Source organism: Paroedura picta, chromosome 11 (genome assembly GCF_049243985.1).
Source record: "Paroedura picta isolate Pp20150507F chromosome 11, Ppicta_v3.0, whole genome shotgun sequence".
Classification (NCBI taxonomy): Eukaryota; Metazoa; Chordata; class Lepidosauria; order Squamata; family Gekkonidae; genus Paroedura; species Paroedura picta.
Window position 1 is genome coordinate 26,910,574 of NC_135379.1, and position 13,552 is coordinate 26,924,125.

Sequence of the window (13,552 nt, forward strand, 5' to 3'; positions counted from 1 at the left end):
ACTGGTAATGGCTCCATTTCAAGGTGTTGAGATATATATATAAGAGCTTCCCAGAGCTCAGGAGCAGTCAGGGACAGATATGTAAGCCAGAAGGACTCCCTGGCTCTTCTTTAAAGAAGGAAGCCTTCTCAAAACCCAGCTCTGCTACTAGAGGAATAAGTGGCAGTGACAGAGGGAGATTCGAGCAGGGTTTTAATTGCCTGAGAAAAAGTGGTAGTCTATGGCTGACTGAGGATTTGAACTCTGACCTCCTGAACCCTAGGTCAGCCCACTGAACATGACCCGACACTGACATTTTTTCTGATCAGTTGGTTTCATGACTTCATCACTATGAAGAGCAATTTCCCAATATACAATCTAAACCTTCCTTTCTGAGATCTGAACGCATTACTTTCCTTTCCAAACTGGCAGACGGACTCAAAGATGGCTTCTGAAGGCGCTAGTCAGCCACATTAATAATATAGAATCAAGTGGGTAGCCATGTTTGGTCTGAAGTAGCACAATAAAACAAAATCAGAGTCCAGTGACCAACAAAGATTTATTCAAGGTGTGAACTTTCAAGTGCAAGCACTCTTCCTTAGACTATGAACTGACTATCATGACTGATTTTGTTTTACATTGATAATATGTTAACAGAGTCTCAGCATACCTACAGAAACCATGTACTTCCTGGCTAAACTTACATCTTTGATTAGAGAACTTCATTCATGACTAACTGGAAACCTCTTATTGACTACTTGCATGAAAGGGTGGGGAATGATCTGATGATTTATGGTTTTAATGTCTACACCAGCTTGGTGTAGTGGTTAGGAGTGCAGAATTCTAATCTGACAAGACGGGTTTGATTCTGAGCTCTCCCACATGCAGCCAGCTGGGTGACCTTGTGCTCGCCACAGCCCTGATAAAACTGTTCTGACCGAACAGTAATCTCAGGGCTCTCTCAGCCTCATGGGGTGTATGTTGTGAGGAGAGGAAAGGGAAGGCAAATGTAAGCTGCTTTGAGACTCCTTATGGTAGAGAAAAGCAACATATAAGAACTAACTCTTCTTATTATTCTAAAGAAAATCATTTTGAAACAATTTTAATATAAGTAATAATAATAAATTTATAATAATAGTAGTAATTTTGTTATAAACAGATACATTTGAATTGTTTCGTAATCGCTTGGACACTCAAATGTTCATTGTGATGATTTTACCTTGTCTATTCTTTGTTTTTTATTTCCCCCCTTTTTGCTGCATATATGTTTTCTAGAACATTTATCTTTTGGTAGTAAAAACTCTTAATAAAAATATATATTTTAAAAAGAAACCAGATTGTTCTCTTTAAGCTTCTACTTCATTATTTGAGAACTGATGGAGAACAAGAAGAAGGTGGTGGTGGTAGTCATGGTGTACAAGAATATGAGCAACCTGTTTCAGGTTTAGTGCACAAGTTAGTGAAATGTTAATAAATGAGGAGACTTAGCTCTCATTTCCCCCCTCAGTAGCCCAGATAGAGCTAAAACCATGACTGTTCTCCCTGGAGTAAAGACTTCGTTGTACTGCTGATTTCTACACATTCAGGCACTGCTAGACTTTAGACCGTTTCAAGTCAATCATATCCTGAAGTTTAAAACACACAGAAATCAGGCTTATGATGACAAAGACATGAATCTTTCCTCTAATGTGCATTTCTGTCAGTCAGTTTAACCTTCTGACTATGTATAATGGTGTCTGTATCCTAGTATAAACAAGAGTCTGTGTAAAAATGCTTTGAATTTATGTGTGTTGGCTACACTTTCAACATACTGCTTTGGTGTTAGACTGTCTATCTCTGGAGTATATTTTTGCTTTTCTGTCTGACCTTCACCCACTGTTCTGAGATCACTGTCTGGTATTTAGTATTGCCCAAATAAATGAATTCACATTCCCTCCTGCTAATATGGGACAATTTTGTTGAGAGCCAGAGGAAGTGTCAGATATTTCTGACAAGGGAACCCCTTCTGATAAAGCTCAACTCTGGCATAAATAGTGAAACCTGACTTGGCATTACCTGGACAGGACTCAGAGTGGCCAGTGACAGTGGAAAATGACTCTGCAAAGGCCTTCTTGGTTTGACCTGGCTTAACACTCCCACCCCATTCTGCAAGGCTATACAAAACTGCAATTATTATAAAGTGAAATGAACTTAGGATCGGATGTATTTTCTATGGAATGTAAATCTCCTCCATCTTTAATAGAGGAGACTAGATGTACTCAAGTTACATGAGTAAGAGGCTGAAGGCACTGTGAGCAACTTCTACTTCCTGCTGTACCAAAGGATCTAAAAATCTTGCAAACCGAAAAGCATATTCTCACATTTAGAATAGACTTGTTTTTGGTTGGTACCTCACTTTCAATGCACTAAAATAGTATGATCCTTCTGTGTTACTTGCTAAGTGTTTTCAATATGTCCCATTTTGACTAAGCTTTTGTGTTATGTCCATAATCCATACTGTGTGGAAACCCTCACAAAGTGAGAAAATAGGGACTAGACTAGAAAGTTATAATTAGAAAGTATCTGGAGGAGGCCAAATTTGTGTGGAAGTCTGGAAACCAGCTTCATTCTCAATACTTGCAGGTTGTAATCTATAGGCTTAGAATTGTGTCTTCTGGTTGATTTTTAACAGAAGACACAGAAAAGCCATGAGACGTTGCGGTTTTTAGTGCCTTGCTTCAAACGCAGCCATATGGCTTCTTTTCTTTCCTGAAGTATTTGAAGTGAATCCGAACAGAAAATAAAAAATGGCAACTGAGCTGCTTTCTTAAGCCACTTGGAACTCTCAAAAGGAAAGGAGAAGCACATTGACTTCCCATCGAAGCTATGATGCCCTCTGCAGCACATTTCTATGTCCACTGGGGAACCCATTATTAGCTCTAGGTGGGTTATATACTGGGCAGCAGAAGCAGGAAAGTAGGAAGAGACCAGAACGTCATTTGGATTAATACTCCAGTACAAAATTTAAGTATCTCCTGACCAGCCTCTCAGACATCAATCTGCACGATCCAAGGTAAAGAATGTCATAAACCAGAAAAGTTGCTCCCATAAAATAAGCCATGCTCCTTGCTGCTGTCAGAAGGCTACAAGCACATGAAAGAAAGACCATGAAAAACCCATAATACCCCTCCACCTACAAAGAAAAATCCAAACAAAATCTTGCCTGGGAAAAGACCTTCCTGCTTCAAAGTATGGCAAAGCATCATATTGACCGTTTATGCACTGGGCACTTCACTGCCCCAGCTCTCATGCAGGAGTACAAATTGGGGGCAGATGAGGTGCACTGGGCCAAATGCTCCTTCTTGTGGGTGCAGGAAGAGGTGGGGCAACCTGCCACAACTACAGCCTGCAGCCCAGCATGAAACCTCCAGTGCGTAAACGGTCATTCCGAGAAAAGCCCCTTCCACTTTGAGACAAGTTAGGTATCTCCTGATTTCTAAGCAAATTAAGAGCAAGTGACTTAGAGAGAAAGGTGTGTGAAGTCCAGCAGGCAGTATGTCTGTTATTCAGGATAGCATTTTAAAAAATGAAGAAACGTGTAAGAGGAGGACATTTAGATATCTCAACAAATCTCTTTTGTTTGTGACTGACGTGGCCGTGACTTGTTTGCCATGCTCACACACACCGCCTTCCCAAAAGGGGCATGATTGGAAGCTTCCTAGTTGTGGGAAGTCTTCAGTCAAACTCCAATTTGACAATGTCCAAGTGTTAGCATCAGGGAAACCCTAGAGCAGAGGTAGTCAACCTGTGGTCCTCCAGATGTCCATGGACTGCAATTCCCATGAGCCCCTACCAGCATTTGCTGGCAGGAGCTCATGGGAATTGTAGTCCATGGACACCTGGAGGACCACAGGTTGACTACCCCTTCCCTAGAGTATTTCCTTCCCACAAATTGGGATTTAAACCACCATTTAATCCTAGTTTAAAATCTGGGTTAATGAGGAGAAACTAAATCCGTTTTCTTCCACGCACATGACTCTGGATGTCATAACATATTAAAGTTTGATCATTAGCTAAACCGGGAAGCTTATGTTTGTAGTCGGAACATGCAGGTAGGAGGGAAGAACAGGTGATCGTTGCAATAAAGCCTTGTCAAGAACAAGCAAAGGTTGATTGGGATGTCTGGGCTGTAAAAGCCTCTGAGGCATGAAAGAGAATGCCAGCCTGGCTCTACTCCCACCCATAACACACACAGGAACTGCCTTCATAAATCATGGCAAAACAAGGTTCACCAACCAGGATTCTAGACCGGGGTCATTTTTAGAATGGGGGGGGTTCATATTTGCCAAGGCACTTGAACTGGGATTTTTATTATAGGAGCAGAAGAAGAAGAAGAAGAAGAAGAAGAAGAAGAAGAAGAAGAAGAAGAAGAAGAGAGTTGGTTCTTACATGCCGGGTAGCTTTTCTCTACCCGAAGGAGTCTCAAAGCGGCTTACAGTCGCTTTCCCTCTCCCCACAACAGACACCCTGTGAAGTGGGTGAGGCTGAGAGCCCTGATATCACGGCTCAGTAGGAACAGCTCTATCATTGCTGTGGCGAGCCCAAGGTCACCCAGCTGGCTGCATGTGGGAGAGCACAGAATCAAACCCGGCTTGCCAGATTAGAAGTCCACACTCCTAACCACTACACAAAACTACCCTGAAAAACAGGGTAGACAGGTCTACTTGGCTTTTCCTATATCTTTATTTACAGCCAGCCAGGAATCTTTTGGTGGTCACTGTAACCTGCTGGGCACAAGCTTCTATGGGTTTTTTTTTTAACTATGATGATAAGCAAGCACAGAGATTGAGTTGTACATATGAGAGACTGTCACATATAAGCACAATTCATTCAGAGACCTACTGAGGTTGCAGGACAGTATGATCCTTATCAGCGAAGACTGTGGGTCTGCACCCCTCTTACATTTCTGGGCAGTAGTTATTTAGCTGAGATTTATAGGGCTGCTCTGCACTCCAGGGTGCATTGGGAGAAGATGGAGACTTGCTATAAGCCCAGCAATGCAATGAATCAGTAGCTTAAGGTCTTCCTTTAACATCAGTGCTCTTGATGGCTGCTCTCTATGAAAACCTTCCATAAAATGTCCAGAATGTGTGTTATAAACTGACTTAGGAAATACAATAAAGTTGCAAGCTTTGGCAGGCTTCTAAACTAGATTTATAGTCTAGTGAAAAATGGAATTTCCATCATCGTTCTTCTCAGCTCCCCAGTGACTCTTTTTGGATGCAAAAGTTTATCAGCTCCTTCACACCCAAAGGGAGAATAACTGCATGCAAATAAAAATCTTTGCATAATGGTGGAGATGTTTATATTTTGCATAATGCAACAGTTAAATAGTTAATGGCTTTTGAATGGAGGGCTGACATTTGCTTTCAGTCGGGTATCCGATGGTCTGCAGCTTGAGCTGCTGTTTTGCTGTGCATTGGTTGGTGTGACTGAATGAGCTTTATCTGCAGTTTTGGTACGGGTGCACCTGGGAATCACTTAACCCCAGAGCTTCCTTCCTTAAAGCTTTGCCAGATCACAGGGTGGGCAATCATATTCTTGGTAGCACAACAAAGTGAGTGCAGACAGAAAACCCACTAATTCTGTACCTGTTACCCCATTTTCTTGTTGTTTTGGCCTAAATTAGGGTATTCTGCTATTTCTGTTTCCTCTTATTTAACTGTACCCCTCTGGAGAAATATTTTAATTGGCCTTAGGAGTTGACAGATAGGAGAACATTCCTGTCCATGCCATACTATAATTCTTTTGCTCTGGGATAGCCAAACGTAAAATATAACTGGAATCCTTTGCAATGTAGACATCAGGGAAGAAATCAACTAAGCTTGTCTTGTGCAATATAAGTATGCACTTACATTGGTGGTAGGTTTCTGGGTGATAGAAACAATAGTATGTAGCAGAAGACTGGAACAGGAATCCAGTGGCAGCTTAATAATTAACAAAAATATTCCTCAAAGTTTTGTGTCAGAGCTCACTTCATCAGGTGCATGAAGTGTTCATTCATTCAGCATATACATTTATACTAAAAGCAGCAATAAAGGTGTGTATGTGTGTGTGAGAGAGAGAGAGAGACTGAGAGTGAGAGAGAGAGAGATGTTGCAAGAAAAGACTCCTTTAAGACAGGATCCATTAAAAGGGTATCAATCCACTCAGACTGGATGAGAGCATAGCTGAAGATTCTAATTCACACCCATAGTTTCCTGCAGAGCTGTCCTATGCTTGCTCATATCCTTATCCATGGTTCCTCTATATATTTGTGAAACGCCCCTGTGGGAGGAACATGTCTGGGGTGTCCAAGCTGAATACGGGCCAATCAAGGTGCAGCTAGCTTGGGCTGGCCCCTGCACTTGCCTCTCACAGGGGGCCTATTTGGGGAGAGGAAGGGAAGGTGATTTTAAACTGCTTAGAGACACCTGAGGCCTGCTGGTGACTGTGGACCATTCCCAGTTCTCTCAGAGCTCTCAGTCCCATATCCCTCACAGGTTGTCTATTGTGGGGAGATGAAGGGAAAAGGTGTAAACCGCTTTGAGACTCCTTTTGGTAGTAAAGAGCAGGGTACAAAAATCCAGCTCTTCTTCTTCTAAGGGGCAAAAGTGAAAGAAGCATGGGGGCACATAACATTATATCAACAGTAGAAAAATGGAGACAGAAGGAGCAGGGTGGGTACCTGTGTACTGTGACTACCCCATGTGGATTGGGGCAGGGGGACATTTTGGTGTCTGTGACCTAATTCACACAAGGAGGGAAATGAGGTTGACTGCAGGACTGGGAGGAATTGGCTGCCATGTAATCTCCCCCTAAGAAGAGTCTCCAGTCTGATTTTCCCTTCATATATCTGAAGACATGTCTCTGGAAAGCTCATCTGTAACCACTATGCCACAATTCCCAAAGGTCAGTCCTCTCCCACACTCAACTAATATTCCAAACCACAGTTTCTTGACACCCATCTCTCCACACTCACACCCTAATTAGTCACCACGCCACCACAACCCCCCCCTCCAACACACATATTCAACCTCATTCCCTTACAGACTGGACAACCCTCCCCTTCCTCTTCCCAATTCCAAGCTCTCTCTATCTTAATAACTCTCTTCCTTTCTACCTCCCTCTCTCTTTGCTATTTTCCTCCCTCCCCCTCACTGCTAGCGCCTGTTGTATCAGCTACAATGGCCTTTAATTCTAGTCACAGAATGTTACAGAAGTATGAAGTTTGCATGGAACCTTCCATAATGCTGAAGTGAATGGCCTTGCACAGAGTTCCATACTGGGGGACATATGGATCTTGTAAATCACAATCTGTAGAGAGTAAACCAATTTCTATAAGCCAATATATATAAGCCATTATACGTAAATGACAAAAATGTCACATGTCAAGGAAGGAAACCTTAGAGCAGGGGTAGTCAAACTGCGGCCCTCCAGATGTCCATGGACTACAATTCCCAGGAGCCCCTGCCAGCGAATGCTGGCAGGGGCTCCTGGGAATTGTAGTCCATGGACATCTGGAGGGCCGCAGTTTGAGTACCCCTGCCTTAGAGTATCAGGAGTTTGGTACAAATGGTTGTGGGGGGCTATCAGCTTCATGCCCAGCTTGTGAACTAAACACTTGCAGCTAAGAACCTACTCATATCTTCATCTCATTCTATGAAAAGGTAACAAGGGCAAAAAAAAAGTGGCGCTCAGTTGCTTCTAATCGGTTCCCAAACCTGTTTGCTTGCCGCCCTGTAGAAAGACAACACAGCCCCCCACCCCTCCAATTCTTCTTTTAAAGTCTGGTAATTGAAAACCTATCTTGTTCTTACAGAATGGTTTTGCTGTTGTAAGGCCCCCAGGCCATCATGCTGAAGAATCAACAGCCATGTAAGTACCAGGGAATATTGCCCATCTCGGAGCGCTAGGGTTACTGGCAATCACCTGCAATGTGCACGTCTCGGAGGAACTCTAATTGTTAGCAGATGACTGAAAAGGCTTTTGAGGTACTCCCAGAAGCAGATTTATGGTCTCAGAGATCAGACAGCTTTTTAAAACACACATACACACACACACACAAAAATGCCCAGAACATTATTTATAACTGTTTTCCTGACTGATGTGCTTTGTAAAATTTCTGTTCTTCTCTATTCCACAGGGGGTTCTGCTTTTTTAATTCGGTGGCAATTACTGCCAAATACTTGAGAGACAAGCTAAATATAGGCAAGATATTGATTGTAGATCTGGTATGTATTCTTGGCAAGCGTCATCATTTTAGTACTTCTAGATTTTAAAGGGGGGAAGGGAAGAAAATAAAAACTTTTTAAAATATTTTTTTTCTTTTCTATGTCAGGGCTTTTCCTGCCTTTAATACTTACAAGTAATAAAGGTGTGTGTTTCCTCTGAATTTGGGAACTCATTAAATCCAGGATGGCAGGGCTGAAACCATAAACATGTATGTTTCAATTTAATGGTGTTAACTGCAATTTAATGAGAAGAAGGCGCAGATCGGGGTGACTTTTATGGTCCTTAAATGAATTGATACTTCCACTGTTAAAATTACCCAACAAGTACCCAAGTTTACTTTTCCCTACAGAATATATATTTGAAATAGTTACTTGACATGGGCTTGGTAACCAGTGTGGCTTCCTTTCTTAAACTGGCATTAACTCAGCTAGTTGTGCAATTCTGACACCACCAAGAAGATCTGGTTTTCAGAGAGCTTTCCAAATCCGAATCATGGGATGACTCCATGGAGGAAAACAAATTTAATAATGCACACCCGGTGGATTAGATTTATCTTTTGCTCCATGCTTCGGTTTCAGACAAATGGTTTCTTCAAACAGAGTTGTCATTTGGCCTGTTGTCTACGCATTCTGCTTGTGAATAATGAATTGGAGCTTTGCCTCCTACTTAAGGTCCAGCTCCACCTACAGCCTTAAGGAAAAGCCAAAGGTTGATTTATGAGCACCATTTTTGTTTTGCCTACACTTTGGGAGGAGGTGTAATACGTTGTCTGAAAAAGCATAGACAGGAAATGAACCCTGGCATCCAAGCCTAACCTGTTACATCTGCATTTAATTAATTTTTGCAGGTGATAAAAGATTTAAAGACATTTTATCGTAAAGATATTTTATCAATATCAGTACCCATAATTAAATCTTATTATAAAGTCATGGCCTTAGCATCCAACATCTTTTCCACTTAAGCAAGTATAGCAATCGTTAAAGGAGGTTCAAAGGGTTCTATTGCTAGCTGTTTGTATCGGGAGGTAACAACTGAGAATAGTTATCATTTATTTTGGCCTCGCATTATGGATATGCACAAATGGATGGGATAATTAATGCAGATAGTTTTGTGCAGCTACTCCTGTTTGCCATGGTTGCAATTTAATTACTTGCAAAGACAACATAATAACAATAGCCATGGAGAGAAAAGCCACTGTAATGACATCAGTGAACATGACCAAACAGTGTTCATTCTGTTACCCTGAATCCATTATCTGATGATGTCCCCACATGAACCATACAGCAGGACAACACAACCATATAGCACAAGTGGGCCGGGGGACAGCATGTGAGTCATGTTTGATTCATCAGGGTTCCTGATATTCTGATTCCTCTGGCCAATTCCACACAGATAGAAAAGGTTGAGAGGGCCTTCATATGGAAGCAGAGCTAATCCCCACTTCCAAAGGACATTGTCACTGGGTGGGCCCTGGGCCTGGTGCAGATCGGGTTCCCATTTGCCCTGCATTGAAGGAACACAGAGGAATCTGCATTCCCTTTTTCACTGCGGGGGTCAATGGGGCGTGTCCTGTGACCAGGCACATCTACAGAGGCCTGGATGGGACTGAAAATAATTCATTCAGTTCTATGATGCTTCGTGTTGCCGCGGGGCCAAATAGGGCATTCTTTATTGCAGAAAAGTGGGATTGCATTCTCATGCAATCCCACCTTCCTGCAACCCTCAACCCCTTTCACTGGGGAAGCAGAGCCAGCCCCAGTGAGTTGCCCGGTATAGAAGTTGTAGAACACATGAAGTTGTCTTATACTGAGACAGGCCATTGGTGTTTTCTGGCTTGGCACTGAGTGTTCTGACTGGCACCTCTTATCTGGGATCTCTCTGCCACTTGAGATTCCCTTCCCTTGACCAGACATGCAATGTATACCCCCTGTGTGTAAAGCATGCACTCTTCCTCTGACTCATAGCCCCTCCACTGTCAGTGCCACTGAAACACCATTACTCACTCTTCTTGAACATTTCAATGTTTTTTTTTTAAAGAATGCCTTTATTTAATGGGATGACATAATATTTGGCTTCATGGCAGTGTGACAGAAAAGCAGCAAGTATACATGGAACAATGTAGGCACAAAGACAGCATGTATCAGGTTAATGGTTTGATTGTCTGCTCAAAACCTATTTCCAAGCACTGTAGTAGAACAATATAATAACTGGTCCCAGGCAGCAACCTAGCAGAATTTTGGCATTGGCCCTTACAAGTAAAGGAGCTTTTATATACCAGACCCTGCTATCAAAACCTTCCTCATTCAGTGCCATGGAGGTAGCAGTTCTGTTTGTGTTAGTGGATGCACACACGAGCTGCCCTCTTCTCTGAACTGAGAAGTTTATATGCTCCAAAGGGATGGGCTTCTGGATGGGGATGATTATCATTAGCCTCAGCAAAGTAGAGAACACAGAGAAAATATTAAACAGCGTCCCTTCTTGCTCTTGCTCTTCAAGTCCAGGCCTTCCTGAAGCATTTCAATGACCGGTGTATAGGAATAATAGCCTGATAACAATATCCATATGTCCTTATAGCATTCATTTTACATGCTTTACTCTGAGAGTGTAGAGTAACAGGGAGAGGGTGTCCATACACTGTTGATCTGTGCTGTCCTCCCTCAATCAAATTGCTACCTGTGGTCAAGCAGTTTATTTGTTAATCCTGCCAGTCCCCACAAAAAGGACACGGTTTTCATTTTGTGAATATTTAATGCCAAAAATTAGATGCAAATCCTCCCAGGGCCAAACAGCTCGTGACCTCTTTCATCCTTGGCGTCCTACGAATTCCCTTTTGGTTCTGCTCTGGTGTCATCCTTGGGACTGTGCAAGTCAGATCCCCTCTTGGTTTTGAACTGTCGTTTTACAAACATCAGGATATGAAGCATCAAGAGTTGTTCTTCCTTGAATTCTGCTGAGGAAGATAACCGAAAGGGCAGAATGATTTTGGACAGAAAGACAATCTGTAAGGTGCACTTGGACCTGTGAGCAAGAGAACAATGGATGTCCATTTTTCTAGATTAACAGTCAATCTGGAGAAGAAAAAATAGATCACATATAGAGTGTTTCTGGAATCCACCACTCCTGCAGTAATGGCTTTTGGGTATGTAAGTTTTTTGATAGCCCACTGTAATTGTACAAGATTTATTGAATGATCCTACCCCTCAAATTATGCCGTGTTCTTCTGCACTACTGAAACACAATGTTGGGGGGAAATTACCTTTGATGTAAACACCAGCAGGCTGCTGCTGTAAATGTCATTGTTCCTTAAGAGACAAATTCCAACTTGGAATCTCCATCTCACAGCTGCCCCTGACATTGCTACGATACCTTTTCTTCTCGTTTTCTGGCTCCATGGCCCCAATAAGGGACAGGCTTTTTACTTATGCTTTCTGCACCCCATGATGGAACACCACCAGGACAGTTTACACACTGGAGGTTTCATGCTGAGCTGCAGGCTGGAGTTTTAGTCGTGGCAGGTTGCCCCACCTCTTCTTGCACCCATACGGGGGAGCATTTGGCCTGGTGCATCTCATCCGTCCCTGATTTGTGCTCCTGCATGGGAGACAGGGCAGTGAAGTTCCCAGTGCATAAACAATCCAGGAGACCCAGCAAAGAAACTGTCATGTCGTATATGCAGCATGAATAACATTAGTCTGTCCTCTTGTCCATTGAACTCGGAGCACTTAAGTGGAAAAACTTAGTGGCAAGTTCATGAGTAAAAAGGCATTTCTACAAACAACAAACAGCCAAGGTTCACAGGAAAGCTTGATACCGCTAGCAAACTCTTTGGTAAACGCTGCACAACTGATCTTATAAAGTGCGACCATTTCAGCCTTCTCTGTTCTTGTAAAGGTTAGCAGGTAGAGAACCCTTCCAACCTGCATATTTTTTACTCATCTGTGTTTGGGATGAGGCATGCCTGTTGGAAGTAGGGATAATGGTCCTTCAACCACAATATCTCATCAGGATTCAAGCTGTCCCTTTACCATTAAATATGGCCTGAGGTCTTTCATCTTGATCAGTACCCTAGGATGAAGAGACAGCATATCCCTCTTGCTCCATCCTTTCCTATGCTATTGCTCATGTGATAACTCAACAGTCAATGCTGCCGCCATAATACAGAGGTCATTATCAAGTTCTACCAAGAAAATAACAGATTCTGATAATCTGCTGGAGCAAGATGAAAAGATATGGCTAGATGCAAAGAAAGGGACTGGGCAGCGTAAATTATAGCCTTATAGCCTTAGTTATCTGAATAAATCTGTTGCATCTAAGACTAATTGCCTAGTCGTATGGACAAGTATCTTGTACAGGCAAGGATGCATAACTTGTGAATGGTGATAATGAGCATCCATTAAAGCAGGAGATGATTCCCCAAGGATAATTAAAGCACTTTAAAATCCAGTTGTGATTTGACCTAAATGATTATTTGGTAATTTCTATAATATACTCGATCCACCGTGCTCTTTAATTAACATCCAAGCAGCAGTAAATATTTCTGTAAAGATTTCTCTTTTGTATCAAGCAAGCATTTAAATGATAAATTAATGATCTTCAACAATTAATGGATGACTTCCACGGACGTCCGCTGCAATCCTAAACAGAGTTACAGCCTTCTAAGAACGCTGGAGTCTATAGGGCTGGAAAGGGTTGTTCTGCAAGTCCTGCAAGCTCTGCTCTCAACCTGGAAGGACTTGCAGGGCTGTACTGCAAGTCCTGCTCTCACACTGTAAGAACTGACGTTTTAAAGATTTGGTGACACATGGACTTATAATAAGGCAATAGGCAGACTGCATTTTGATTTCATTATATTTGGAAACTTTTGAATGACATACTGTGATATATTACAATGATTATATGCACAACGGGCCGTTGCAGTACCTTGGGAATAGGTTTTGCTGGGCTTACTAATGAGCTCACCATGAATGTTAAAATTCCTTAAAATATGTTTTGTGGTTTCACTTTCCCAGGAGCTATTTTACTTAATGAAATAACATGATCTCATTTCAGCATTAATTTGAACATATCAGTAATAGCCTAATAATATTATAGATTCATAAAATATCCCAAAGGATCACCAACTCTGTATTACCCCAAAACATAGTTGAAATTGAACCTCAGCTGGGATAAAGAGCAGGCCGCTAGTTCACTCGGATTTCACAATTTTGGAAGGCCGTTTCCCCACGGCAGCAGAAGACCTTTAATGACATCAGGAAGGGAGACCCAAGGACTCCAGGGTCACTCACTCCTCACCTCTTTACTTGGTGTGCGGTTTTATGAA

General features: G+C 42.2%; 1 protein-coding gene across 8 annotated transcripts in view; it reads left to right on the plus strand.

Annotated features, from left to right (window-relative positions):
* The window catches only part of HDAC9 (histone deacetylase 9), a 470,793-nt gene that overhangs the window by 363,222 nt on the left and 94,019 nt on the right, over positions 1 to 13,552 (plus strand). For all 8 annotated transcript variants that reach the window (XM_077302512.1, XM_077302513.1, XM_077302515.1 and 5 more), the window contains 2 exons: positions 7,820 to 7,875; positions 8,144 to 8,231. In XM_077302512.1, coding sequence (XP_077158627.1) covers positions 7,820 to 7,875; positions 8,144 to 8,231 — 144 coding nt within the window. The remainder of the gene's footprint in view (positions 1 to 7,819; positions 7,876 to 8,143; positions 8,232 to 13,552) is intronic.